Source organism: Frankliniella occidentalis, unplaced genomic scaffold (assembly GCF_000697945.3).
Source record: "Frankliniella occidentalis isolate FOCC.00 unplaced genomic scaffold, Focc_3.1 Scaffold6, whole genome shotgun sequence".
NCBI classification, from domain to species: domain Eukaryota; kingdom Metazoa; phylum Arthropoda; class Insecta; order Thysanoptera; family Thripidae; genus Frankliniella; species Frankliniella occidentalis.
In genome coordinates, this window is record NW_026267136.1 from 3,154,675 (window position 1) to 3,165,248 (window position 10,574).

The 10,574-nt window shown below is 39.9% G+C and overlaps 3 protein-coding genes across 5 annotated transcripts; 1 reads left to right on the forward strand and 2 right to left on the reverse strand.

The window, feature by feature from the left end:
* Positions 1-31: 31 nt before the first annotated feature.
* LOC113210022 (uncharacterized) lies at positions 32-9,178 on the forward strand. Of its 3 annotated transcripts, none has more exons than XM_052270495.1 (6): positions 32-364; positions 621-751; positions 4,098-4,192; positions 4,296-4,476; positions 4,611-4,876; positions 4,953-9,178. In XM_052270495.1, the coding sequence occupies exons 2-6, from the start codon at positions 638-640 to the stop codon at positions 6,091-6,093; spliced, it is 1,797 nt and encodes a 598-aa protein (XP_052126455.1). In that variant the 5' UTR covers positions 32-364; positions 621-637; the 3' UTR covers positions 6,094-9,178. The 3 variants fall into 3 exon arrangements, with proteins under 3 accessions (XP_052126455.1, XP_052126449.1, XP_026283604.1); XM_052270489.1 differs by lacking the exon at positions 621-751 and adding an exon at positions 3,845-3,975; XM_026427819.2 differs by lacking the exons at positions 32-364; positions 621-751 and adding exons at positions 3,210-3,588; positions 3,845-3,975.
* Positions 970-3,066, reverse strand: LOC113210025 (DNA polymerase delta subunit 2). The gene is made up of 7 exons (XM_026427827.2): positions 2,694-3,066; positions 2,203-2,572; positions 1,966-2,114; positions 1,768-1,892; positions 1,602-1,694; positions 1,326-1,518; positions 970-1,243 (listed from the first exon to the last, which is right to left on the reverse strand). The coding sequence occupies exons 1-7, from the start codon at positions 2,911-2,913 to the stop codon at positions 996-998; spliced, it is 1,398 nt and encodes a 465-aa protein (XP_026283612.1). The 5' UTR covers positions 2,914-3,066; the 3' UTR covers positions 970-995.
* Positions 9,152-10,001, reverse strand: LOC113210013 (uncharacterized; the record flags this gene model as incomplete). The annotated part of the gene is made up of 2 exons (XM_026427810.2): positions 9,152-9,680; positions 9,841-10,001. Coding segments are annotated over 2 exons (630 nt in total), but the record flags the coding sequence as incomplete, so codon positions are not given.
* Between the last annotated feature and the right edge of the window lie 573 nt (positions 10,002-10,574).

Here is a 10,574-nt window from a genome sequence, read left to right on the forward strand (position 1 = left end):
CGCGCAATGTTGGTCATGGTTCTGAAGAAGATAGGTGAAAAACAAAAAACGAAAACACAGGAGGTTGGTGGAAAAAGGGAACAGCTGACGCTGCTGACAGGTTTTGTTTAAATTTGCCTTGAAAAACTTATCGATTTTTCTCATAATGGCTTAGTTTTTCGAATGTTCCTTCATTTTAAAGAAGTATAAAATGGAAATAGTGGTTTGCAAGTGAAGTTGCTTTTGTTCTAATTACCATTGACATCTGACGTTTTCATCTGTAAATAAACAAACTAGCCATATTTTATGGCTTCTGCTGAAAGAAAGTACTTTGATGTGAGAATCTGTGAATTGCTGAACAACTTGGCACCATTATAGTAATCAGGTATGTCCCGATTTTTAGCACTGCCCTAAAAGCGATCAGATGTTATAGGTTGGCTTCAGATGTAGACCTGTCACGATTGAAAGTCTCAAAAATAACTTCTTGTTTCATATTTACTCATTGGTTGTCTGCTAGCATTGATTCATACGAATTGATTGTCATTTTTTTCATGTAATCAACATAATTTGCTTGTTCCTGTTGTACGTGACCCCCATTTTACCTAACCTAGTTGGGTCTTGCTTCTTGAATGTGTATTCAGGTAGTAACTGAAAGGCAATGAGGAAAGCACCAAGAGCAACGTGCGCAATGCCTGTGCAGCAGATTAGTGTCAATCCTATGGAATGGAGTAAAGACGTACAGCATGGTATTGACGAAGCACCAGAATGGAGGGTAAGATATTACTTCCAGAAATTTGCAGTGATGAATTTAGTACTCCATTATTGTTTATTACAAATCATTAATTTAAAACCTGATGGTTTATTTGCCGGCTCACACACATATTATAATTTCAGGAGGCAATACTTGCCTTGTCTGGAGGTAACCCTGTGCCTCCTGAACGATGTATGTCCCAGGCCTCAACACTCTCCAACAGTTATGATATCTGCAGGACAAAAATATAAAAAATTAATTGGGACTACTTTTCTACTTCCATGTCTTCAGACAGAGGCTCTCCAAAAGTCATAGTATGACAATCTAAGTTTCTCAAATTTAATACAACACATGTTTTAGTTTGATAAAATTTTGGAATACAAATCAAGCGAACTTCTTTCCCATTATCACCTGAGAATATTTTACTTTGATAGCTAGGCTGATTGCCGACAAAGTAAACATCTGGCAGTTCTTTGATAATAAATGGATCTTTACCTGCAAATGGGTAGCAACCTACAATATAAAAATAAAGTAAATTTTCTTACAAAACCTAAAACTTTAAACTCAAATCTTTGGCTAGTAGAATTTAACTTACGCAATGTGTCAGGGGCAGAAGGTGCAATATGGCCCCATTCTAATGTATGTTGAAGTATGGCAAGGCGGTCTGTAATCCTGGTAAAACTAGCAATATCATCAATTGGCTGGCCTGCAGTGCCAATAATGCGGCGACCATCAACTTCAAAGTCATAGGGATTTGGAGAGCTGTGCAAGGTTTTGTAAGCAGCGGCCTGAGAAAAACAGATTACAATCAATTAAAGTGCAAAAATAAACAAATAAAAAACATGGTTCTAGTATAAAGTATCCTACAAACCTTGGGGAACATACAACAATGTAAAGGTTGCTGAGGTAAGGTGCAATTTGAAGGATCAAATTCCCCTGGCATTAAGTCAACAGGAATGTTACTCTGCAAAAATATCAGACAGTTATGTTAGTAGCTCCAGTAAAACACCTTATAAATCAACATCAATTTCACTTACAGCAAGTTGTTGGAGAAATTCATCAAAAGTTTTAACAGCATCAAGGGTGCTTGATTGATCCAGGCCTTCACTCACATGTTGAAGTGCTGCTCCTCTATTCGCAGACTTACATCTGATACTGTTACCTTAATTAAAAATTGGCCATGAAGTTTTGAAACTAACTTGTAATAAGAAGAATCATTATGAAAGGATACGTACCAGCAAACAGAATACGGCTGACAAGAGCCTGGTTTTTTTGTTCTCCAATATCTCCAAGCCATCCACTTACCCAATCCACTAGTAATTCAAATGGAAATAAGACATCTGCACTCCCTGCTAGATCAAGCCCACTAACAAGCACAATGTACCTAGAAATGGTGGCAAGTTACAATAAGAATGGTTCAGGAAGGAAAATGTTTAACCGAATCAATTAGCCACTTAAAATCTATACCACACCTGTCTTCCGATGGAGGAATAAGTGGTTGAGATGGTCCAGAGGGAGTTGGGAAGCAGTACTCCTCAACCTTAAATTTGCCTCCTTCATGCTCAGCACCAAGCACAGCACAGACCACACCTGTGATGACATCATGTGGATTTATCTCCCCAATTAATTTGATACGTTGAAGCTCATCCTCAAGAATCAGCTGATCTTCGTCACCAGTGTATTCAGAACGAGGAGGCTGAGGGACAAGCTGGTTCTCTTCACTTATTTCTTTTAAAATGCTGGGCTTTAACTCCTGATGTTTGTATAATGTACCAACGATAATACATCTATCAGTACTATCTTCTTTTAAATCGGCAAGGGTCTTCACAGGAATGTTAGTACCTGATAAATGAAATCCAGCGTTATTAACAATCTAACGCCCAATAAATGTCATGATATTGTTATTAATATACTATTTGCGACCATGAACCTAACCTCAACAGAAAAATAACATAATACTGACCCCACTTTTGGTTTATTCTTGGCAGTAACAGTTCTTTCATAGAACTGAGCCTCTCCGCATAGAAATGGAAATACTGACGAGAGAAGTCCTTGTTTACGAGTCGAAATCTATTCGAATGATCTTGAAATTGGCTGTCGACTCGGTCTACTACAACATCCGCTGATTGCTCCGAAGGCTTTGACAGCAAGCGACCCGCACATTCCGTAACGTTTAGTTTCATTTTGAAGTGCGAAGTAAAACTCGTCAGAATATTTCAGTGCTATTTTCCAACTTCAGTCAGGAGTACGATATAACAATAACAACAAACACTTTTTCGCTTCAACACACCGGTTGTCGTCTTTGGCGCTCAAAACAACAAATCTTTGGTTGCACAGTGTTTCCAACCGTCAGTTGTTAAATTTGTCAAGGAATTCCCCCTAATTAATCCCCACATTTAAAAATACTTAGCTCAATTCAACAAATTTTATTATTATTATTTTTTAAAGTTTAATTCTTTTCTCCTAGACCAAAAAAAGTTCTTGATCAATACACCGCGCAATGTTGGTCATGGTTCTGAAGAAGATAGGTGAAAAACAAAAAACGAAAACACAGGAGGTTGGTGGAAAAAGGGAACAGCTGACGCTGCAGACAGGTTTTGTTTAAATTTGCCTTGAAAAACTTATCGATTTTTCTCATAATGGCTTAGTTTTTCGAATGTTCCTTCATTTTAAAGAAGTATAAAATGGAAATAGTGGTTTGCAAGTGAAGTTGCTTTTGTTCTAATTACCATTGACATCTGACGTTTTCATCTGTAAATAAACAAACTAGCCATATTTTATGGCTTCTGCTGAAAGAAAGTACTTTGATGTGAGAATCTGTGAATTGCTGAACAACTTGGCACCATTATAGTAATCAGGTATGTCCCGATTTTTAGCACTGCCCGAAAAGCGATCAGATGTTATAGGTTGGCTTCAGATGTAGACCTGTCACGATTGAAAGTCTCAAAAACAACTTCATGTTTCATATTTACTCATTGGTTGTCTGCTAGCATTGATTCATACGAATTGATTGTCATTTTTTTCATGTAATCAACATAATTTGCTTGTTCCTGTTGTACGTGACCCCCATTTTACCTAACCTAGTTGGGTCTTGCTTCTTGAATGTGTATTCAGGTAGTAACTGAAAGGCAATGAGGAAAGCACCAAGAGCAACGTGCGCAATGCCTGTGCAGCAGATTAGTGTCAATCCTATGGAATGGAGTAAAGACGTACAGCATGGTATTGACGAAGCACCAGAATGGAGGGTAAGATATTACTTCCAGAAATTTGCAGTGATGAATTTAGTACTCCATTATTGTTTATTACAAATCATTAATTTAAAACCTGATGGTTTATTTGCCGGCTCACACACATATTATAATTTCAGGAGGCAATACTTGCCTTGTCTGGAGGTAACCCTGTGCCTCCTGAACGATGTATGTCCCAGGCCTCAACACTCTCCAACAGTTATGATATCTGCAGGTGAGGCATCTAAATTTATTAATACCAACTACATTTTGAAGTTTTTGAGTAACTAAAATTAGTTTCCTTTCATTTATTGATAAAAATACTTTAATTTATACAGAATATGCCACTGTGAGGGTGAAAGAGACGCACCATTGATAGCCCCATGCTATTGCTCGGGGTCACTACGCTACGTTCATCAAGCATGCTTACAGCAGTGGATCAAATCATCAGATATTCGAGCTTGTGAACTTTGCAAATTTCAGTTTGTAATGTACAGTAAAATCAAGCCTATCATGCAGGTCTGTATGTTTTAATTTATTAAAGATAGTATCTATGGTGTCTCCTTACACTGAGTAAACTGAATATTTTATTGCAACAAAACTTTCAGTTTAAATCCTTCTAAAAGTTTTTGTGGTCTTTGTCTCTTTTGCAGTGGGAACAGCTGGAGCTATCAGCATTAGAAAGGCGCAAGCTGCTTTGTATGGTTTTATTCCACACTGCTGCATTATCATGTGTACTCTGGTCTCTTCATGTACTAATAGATGGAACCTTGGAAGAAATCAACAAAGGTTTGCTGGAGTGGTCTTTATGGACTAAGTTGATTGGAGTTACTGCTGTGTTCAGTGGTGGTGTTGCATACATCTTCCATCAAGGGAAAGCATACTGTGCTCTTTGTCGTCGTTGGCGGGCTTTTAACAGGTATATTTTATGCAAATTTTAGGTTTTTGTAAGGTGAGGGTCAGGACTAGAACACTGATTTTACTTCTGATTTCAGGGTTATCTATGTGCAAAATGCTCCAGAGAAGGTTGCATTAGGCTCTCTTCAAAATGTTTCTTTACACCAAACTCAGTGTTCTGAAGCAGCAAACGCCCTCCTAACATCTGGTGGTTGTTGTGGAGTTGAAACAGAATCTGCTGTTGCTGATATGCGTGATAATATTCACGAGCGGAATACAAGCATTGATCTACACCAAGATCCTGCTACATCAACAAGCCACTCCAATAAGTCTGACAGCTCAATGTGTAAACAAGATAGTATTCAGGAGAAGAGGATGTGGTTTCGCAGCTCTTCTGTTTACAATTCAAAGGATAACCTTGGAGCTTGTTCAAAGTCTGGTTCTCTAAATAATGATGATATCTCTATTTCATCCTTTGATGAACTTACCAGTAGTTGTCTAAGGTCAAGTAGAAATAGTATAAATGAAGACATGGAGCCATTGCCACCACCAGCAGCATTTGTTGATTCTGCCACCAATACTGAGCTTGTATATGAAAATGAGAAATTGGATGGTAAAAGTTTAAGCAAGCAGTGTTCTAGTTCAAGTGGCAGTCCAGTTCTTCCCCAAGAATCTTTGCCTCGATCAGGAAGTTCCTCTGTAGTATCTCTGAACAAATCTCTTGATCAGGATGTTGTTCCAGGTCAGTCCTTTACTCATCAGTCCTCATCAGATCCCAACCAAGAAAAATCCTCTGATAGCAAAGTCAGCAGTGCCTTCATGTTGGGTAGTGGTCTGACTTACAGCCGTCCAACCAGGGTCGGATATCCCTATTTACTGTCTACATTTCATCCAATGATTCCCCCAAATCTGAATGTTCAGAATGTTGGTCGCTCAGGTTCCAGCTCCAGCAGTAGCAGTGAAGAGTGTGTTGCATCTTTAATGCGACAAACACAATCAAATCTTTCAAAGCCCCAGCAGACTCGCCCCTGGACAGTTGGCGGTCCAGACTTCTTACAATCAACTAATTATGACACTTCAGATGAAGGTTGGAACCGTGTTGCGGATGACATTCGATCTGACAGGTCAGGCATTCGATCTGCTACCGTCAGATCAGAAACTGCAGCTAGATTCCAATGTCCCTCAGGATCACAGTCACCTCTTCTTTCTGCCGCACAGTCCCATTCAAAGACAAAATAAGATTTCTAATTTAAGGATTTGGGGCCAAATGTGCAATCCTAACTATTGTTAAGGCTGTGAGTGAGAGTGCTTCATTTATATACTGTATGTGAAAATTTAGTAATAATGAACTAGTGTATTGTAGCATGTTCTTAATGGATAAGTTATGGAACAAAGATAATTCCTTTCAGTCTTCCGACGATGACATAAATTCCAAACCAGCTGCCAAACCAACTGTGTTGCCGCCCAAGTCTTTTTGTTTTCTTTTTCAAAAAACATTTGTAACTGCTCAATCAAAACAGTTTAATAAATTTGGTAGCCTGTATGGGTTTTAGATGTGTTTAGAAAGCCATGCAATGAACTTAACTCTCCAATTGACAGGGGTGGTTTTGCCTGAATCATACTTCAAAAGAAAACCATGAACTGTGTATTTCTTTGACTGACAACATTTGCTACCTTCTAAAAAATGTGTTATGATGTCCCAATGTTTTCAACATTTTACAATTGACATGGAATTATTACAAAGGCGATAAAATGTTTTTCACTGCCACTTGGATAGGCTCTGCTGGGTGTGACTTCTATAAAATACTTCATCAGATGTTTTGTGTATTTGCTTGTGAAACGCTTTACGCGTTTCCATTATTGTTTAAGCCCCATATTTGGTGCAAAAATTTAGTGGTATCTGTTGTTTAATATGTATCTTATCTTCTCTTGTTATTATGTTTTCTCTCTCTCTCCCTCTTTCTTATTACTTTTTGTTTGTTTGTTTTTGTTACTTTTTCCTTCCTCTTAGTATTTTGGAAAATAAGTTTGTTTGAAAAAAAGTTTTTTATTTGCATGCAGGATGATATGTAAACTATTCTGTCACTTAAAATTCTGTGCCATTGATTTTTATTGGACAGTTAAAAAAACTGTTTTATAGATGCTTAAAATGTTTCATTAATTTTATTTTCAAGTCTGTGCAATGAAGTAACATCTCTTTGTTCTATTTTAAGTAAAGTTTTAAATATGATACTTTGATGTACCAAATGACATTTGTTTTGTTTTGCTTATTTTTTTTTGGCTTGTCTTGCTTCATAATTTCCTCTGAGTGAGTTATCTAACACTTATTTGTTCTCCAATTTTATTTTGTGATACTGTATTTAGTCATCAAGTATGTTAAATCCAGTGTAAAGTCCTAAAACGTGCTTAAATTTTTGTTGTTTTATTATATTACGTATAATATCCATCTATGGATATATTTATGACTTACTACAGTAAGTTTTTATTAGACTGATCATTGATAGTATAAACAGGTGAGACATACTAGTATATCATAGACATTTCTGCTATATCTGCATTATGTTTTTAAACTGTTTGGTTGAATGTAATTGGTAGCTTATAAACCTGGTAATCTGTAGCTGTAAGACAAAGGTTAAGAAGCAATTCTACTTAAAAATTCAGACCCTGCTGTTGCTCAATACCTGGTTTTAGGGTACAATGCACATACCTGCATCAAAGCTCAAATTAACTACCAATTTGTGATCTTGGAAAGCTACAAATTAGAACCATGAGGCACATTTCAAAGAGAGTTTAGAAAGTATGTTCTTGGATTTTATCAGGTAAAGGCGTTACTTACAACCCCACCACCTACCACAGCATGAAACAAAAGACAATAAGGTTGTCCCATTCCCCTCTTTTATTAATGGTAAGAGCACCCAAGGGATAGGAGCATGACATTAACGAAGTGTGGAGTGATTGCCTGTAATAAGCCAGTGTTTTTCTTGTCTTTTCTTTGAATTATGCTGCTAGCCTAGCATATTTATTTAATTGCCAATTCTTGCTTAAAACAACTTCTTTCAGGCATGTTTTTGACAAAACTACATATTATCTTTGTTTATTTCTAGATGTAGGTGTATTGTTCATGTGAAGCAATACTAAGCAGACAACTCTGTGTGGATTGTTAAATATCAAAGCTATTTTGAACAACGCTGTCTTATTCAATTTTGATCTTCTATTCTCTTATTATTTAGACGAGCAACATAGTCATTACTGTAGATGTTTTTCTTTCCTTTTTGTTTGTAGGTAAAAATTGTTTGTTTCTTTCTTATCGAAACTTCATTTATATTGTTTTCTCTGTGTGTAGAAGAACCTGTTTTCCATATGTGTTGTCTATGAACTTGAGGTTCAGTTCTGATGTAGTATTATGTACTTAATGCTGAGCATAAATGCCCTTTTTCTCAACATTTCTGAAAAGAGACTCTTGCAAACCTATGCTATGAAATCTTCAGTGTGCATGCGCATATGAATGTGTATGTATGTATGTATGTGTGTGTGTAAAGGTTTATTTAGGTGAGCCAGGAGTGACATATATATAGAAATGTGAACAAATGCAAATTGAATTTTCTGTGTGAGTTTAAAAGTTTATATTTATGGTTGAAGTGTGTTTGTTTGTCTAGTATTGTGGCCATGAAGCATTGTCAAATAATGTTTTTGTGGTCTGTCTTTGTAAACTACTTGTCTATAGCAAACTCTGAGTAATGTGTCTGCTATAATTTATTTGTTTTTCTCTTCAGTTTTGCTTCTATTTCCAGTATTATCATAGTTTAGCTTTGCATTTTATTACTGTCGTACTTTTTTTTCCTGATTCATTTAAAACAATTTTGTTTTGATCTGAGCCCTGTACTTAATTTTACATTTACAACCTATATTACTCAGTTTTGTGTCTTCATCCATTTTACCTTTAAAACTATTTTTCCTTTTATCACCAAAGCTTGATTGTTGTGCTGGAGCAATAACTAAGCTCATGCCCAGCAATGTGATGTGATATATATATGTGATTGAAAGAAGTTTTGCTTTATTAATTTTAATGAAGACAGTGCATGTCAATGTGTGATCAAATGACGGTCAAAAAAAAGTTTTTTAGTGGGTTTTTTGTTTTGTTTTTGTGACTTCTAGTTTTAAGGTTTAATCCTTGTGACTTATATACATTTGATTAGCCTAAATCTTAAGCATTTTACCAAACCTTAGATATATATCCATGTATGCATACATGTTTCATATTGGTAACAATATTACTTATGTACTTCATTGCTGGACTTTTTAATTATATGATTAATTATGTCCAGTTCTGCGTCTTCATTTCCGATCCCTCTGACCTTCACGTCGAGGCCGGTGGCCGGCCCGGTCCGACAGGGGCCTCCACGACGGCCACCTCTGTGTTGCTCTGGGCGTCCTCCTGCCGTCGCGGTCGCGAGACTGTCCTGCTCCGACTCCGTCTGCTTTGAGGCGCCGGCGGTGCTTTGGTCCTGGAGGCGGGGCGCGCGCCGCGCCGCCCGGCGCACGAGGTAAGGGAGGCACAGGAGCGGGTGCGGGCGCCGCCCGGGCCCCGGGGCCCCGTTGGCTGGGTGACGACGACGCCCTCTACTGACGGGAGGGCCTTCTCCTTCTGGTCGCGGTAGTCCGCGTCCGCGCCGCACAGGCCGTCAGCCCGCGCTCCCTGGCCCCGCGGACCGTCACTGGGGGGACTCCATCTGCTGACGTGTTCCTGGTCTAGGTCCAGGGGCTGCACGTCGACGGTCTCCTCCATCAGATCGAGGAGAGAGTCGGGGAAGCCAGGGCTGTAGTACCTGTAGGGCAGCAGCAAAGACAGACGGCATTGTGGGTCGGCGTTTCTCTGTTCTTTTTTCTTTCTTTCCAATAACTGAGAGGTGCGTTTGAATCAGCAATCGGATAGAAGGGCCGGAGTGTGATAGTCGTGTAGGACAGGACACGACGGATACGACGAACCTGACGATCTCCTCAGGGAAGCAGCAGTTGATGACGGCCACGCTCTCGGCGATGGCCGAGCCCGGCTCCGCGGGGATCTCCTGGAGACGGCGCAGCCCGCCCGTGCACACGAGCAGTCGGCGCCCGCGGGGGTCCTGCGGCAGAATCTGAGCACCAGGTTGTCAGAGTCTGGACCTGAGGTCTGATCGGTGCATCGCAGCATACGGCTTTGCGCTGGCTCAGACCGACATTCGCGTCGCTTCTCGTTTTTCCTACTCGCGCGTCTGGGCGAGACGCGTCAGAAGCCGCGCGGCTGTCGTCACGGGCGTGGGCCCAAGAAGTGCCTCATCCTGGTCGGGCCTCGGTCTGGCATGGGGGGCCCAGGGAATGGCAGTCGATGAGTGAGTTTTCGTCTTCGCCATATCAATGAAAGCGGATCTTCCTTTGGAAAGCGCCCAAGCCGACCGCATGACGTCACGCGGGCGGACCTGCAGCGCCAAAGGCGCTTTCAGGTGACGAACGAAGAAGATGTGTAGCAGGGTAGAACTTAAAGGGCCTTTACCCCGTGTACCAGCGTGACCTAGCGGCGAGAAGATTTCGAGCCAACAAAGGCCGTTTAGGTTCCATCCGCTAGTCTTATTCAATAGTACACTATTGGCCACACCCTCCACCCTCGCGGAGATGGCGCCCAGGGCTCGGGTGCACCACTTCAAAACCCGGGCATTTTTGTTTCCTCCCCCTCCCCCAATCCCCCC

Bases quoted from the DNA above. Each gene is read 5' to 3' on its own strand.
- LOC113210022 (XM_052270495.1), top strand. From the start codon at position 638: ATGAGGAAAGCACCAAGAGCAACGTGCGCAATGCCTGTGCAGCAGATT. The intron at 752-4,097 runs GTAAGATATTAC...TTATAATTTCAG, and splicing joins ACGAAGCACCAGAATGGAGG to GAGGCAATACTTGCCTTGTC. The intron at 4,193-4,295 runs GTGAGGCATCTA...TAATTTATACAG, and splicing joins AACAGTTATGATATCTGCAG to AATATGCCACTGTGAGGGTG.
- LOC113210025 (XM_026427827.2), bottom strand. From the start codon at position 2,913: ATGAAACTAAACGTTACGGAATGTGCGGGTCGCTTGCTGTCAAAGCCT. The intron at 2,573-2,693 runs GTCAGTATTATG...TTCATTTATCAG, and splicing joins AAGAATAAACCAAAAGTGGG to GTACTAACATTCCTGTGAAG. The intron at 1,519-1,601 runs GTTTGTAGGATA...TGTTTTTCTCAG, and splicing joins ATTGTTGTATGTTCCCCAAG to GCCGCTGCTTACAAAACCTT.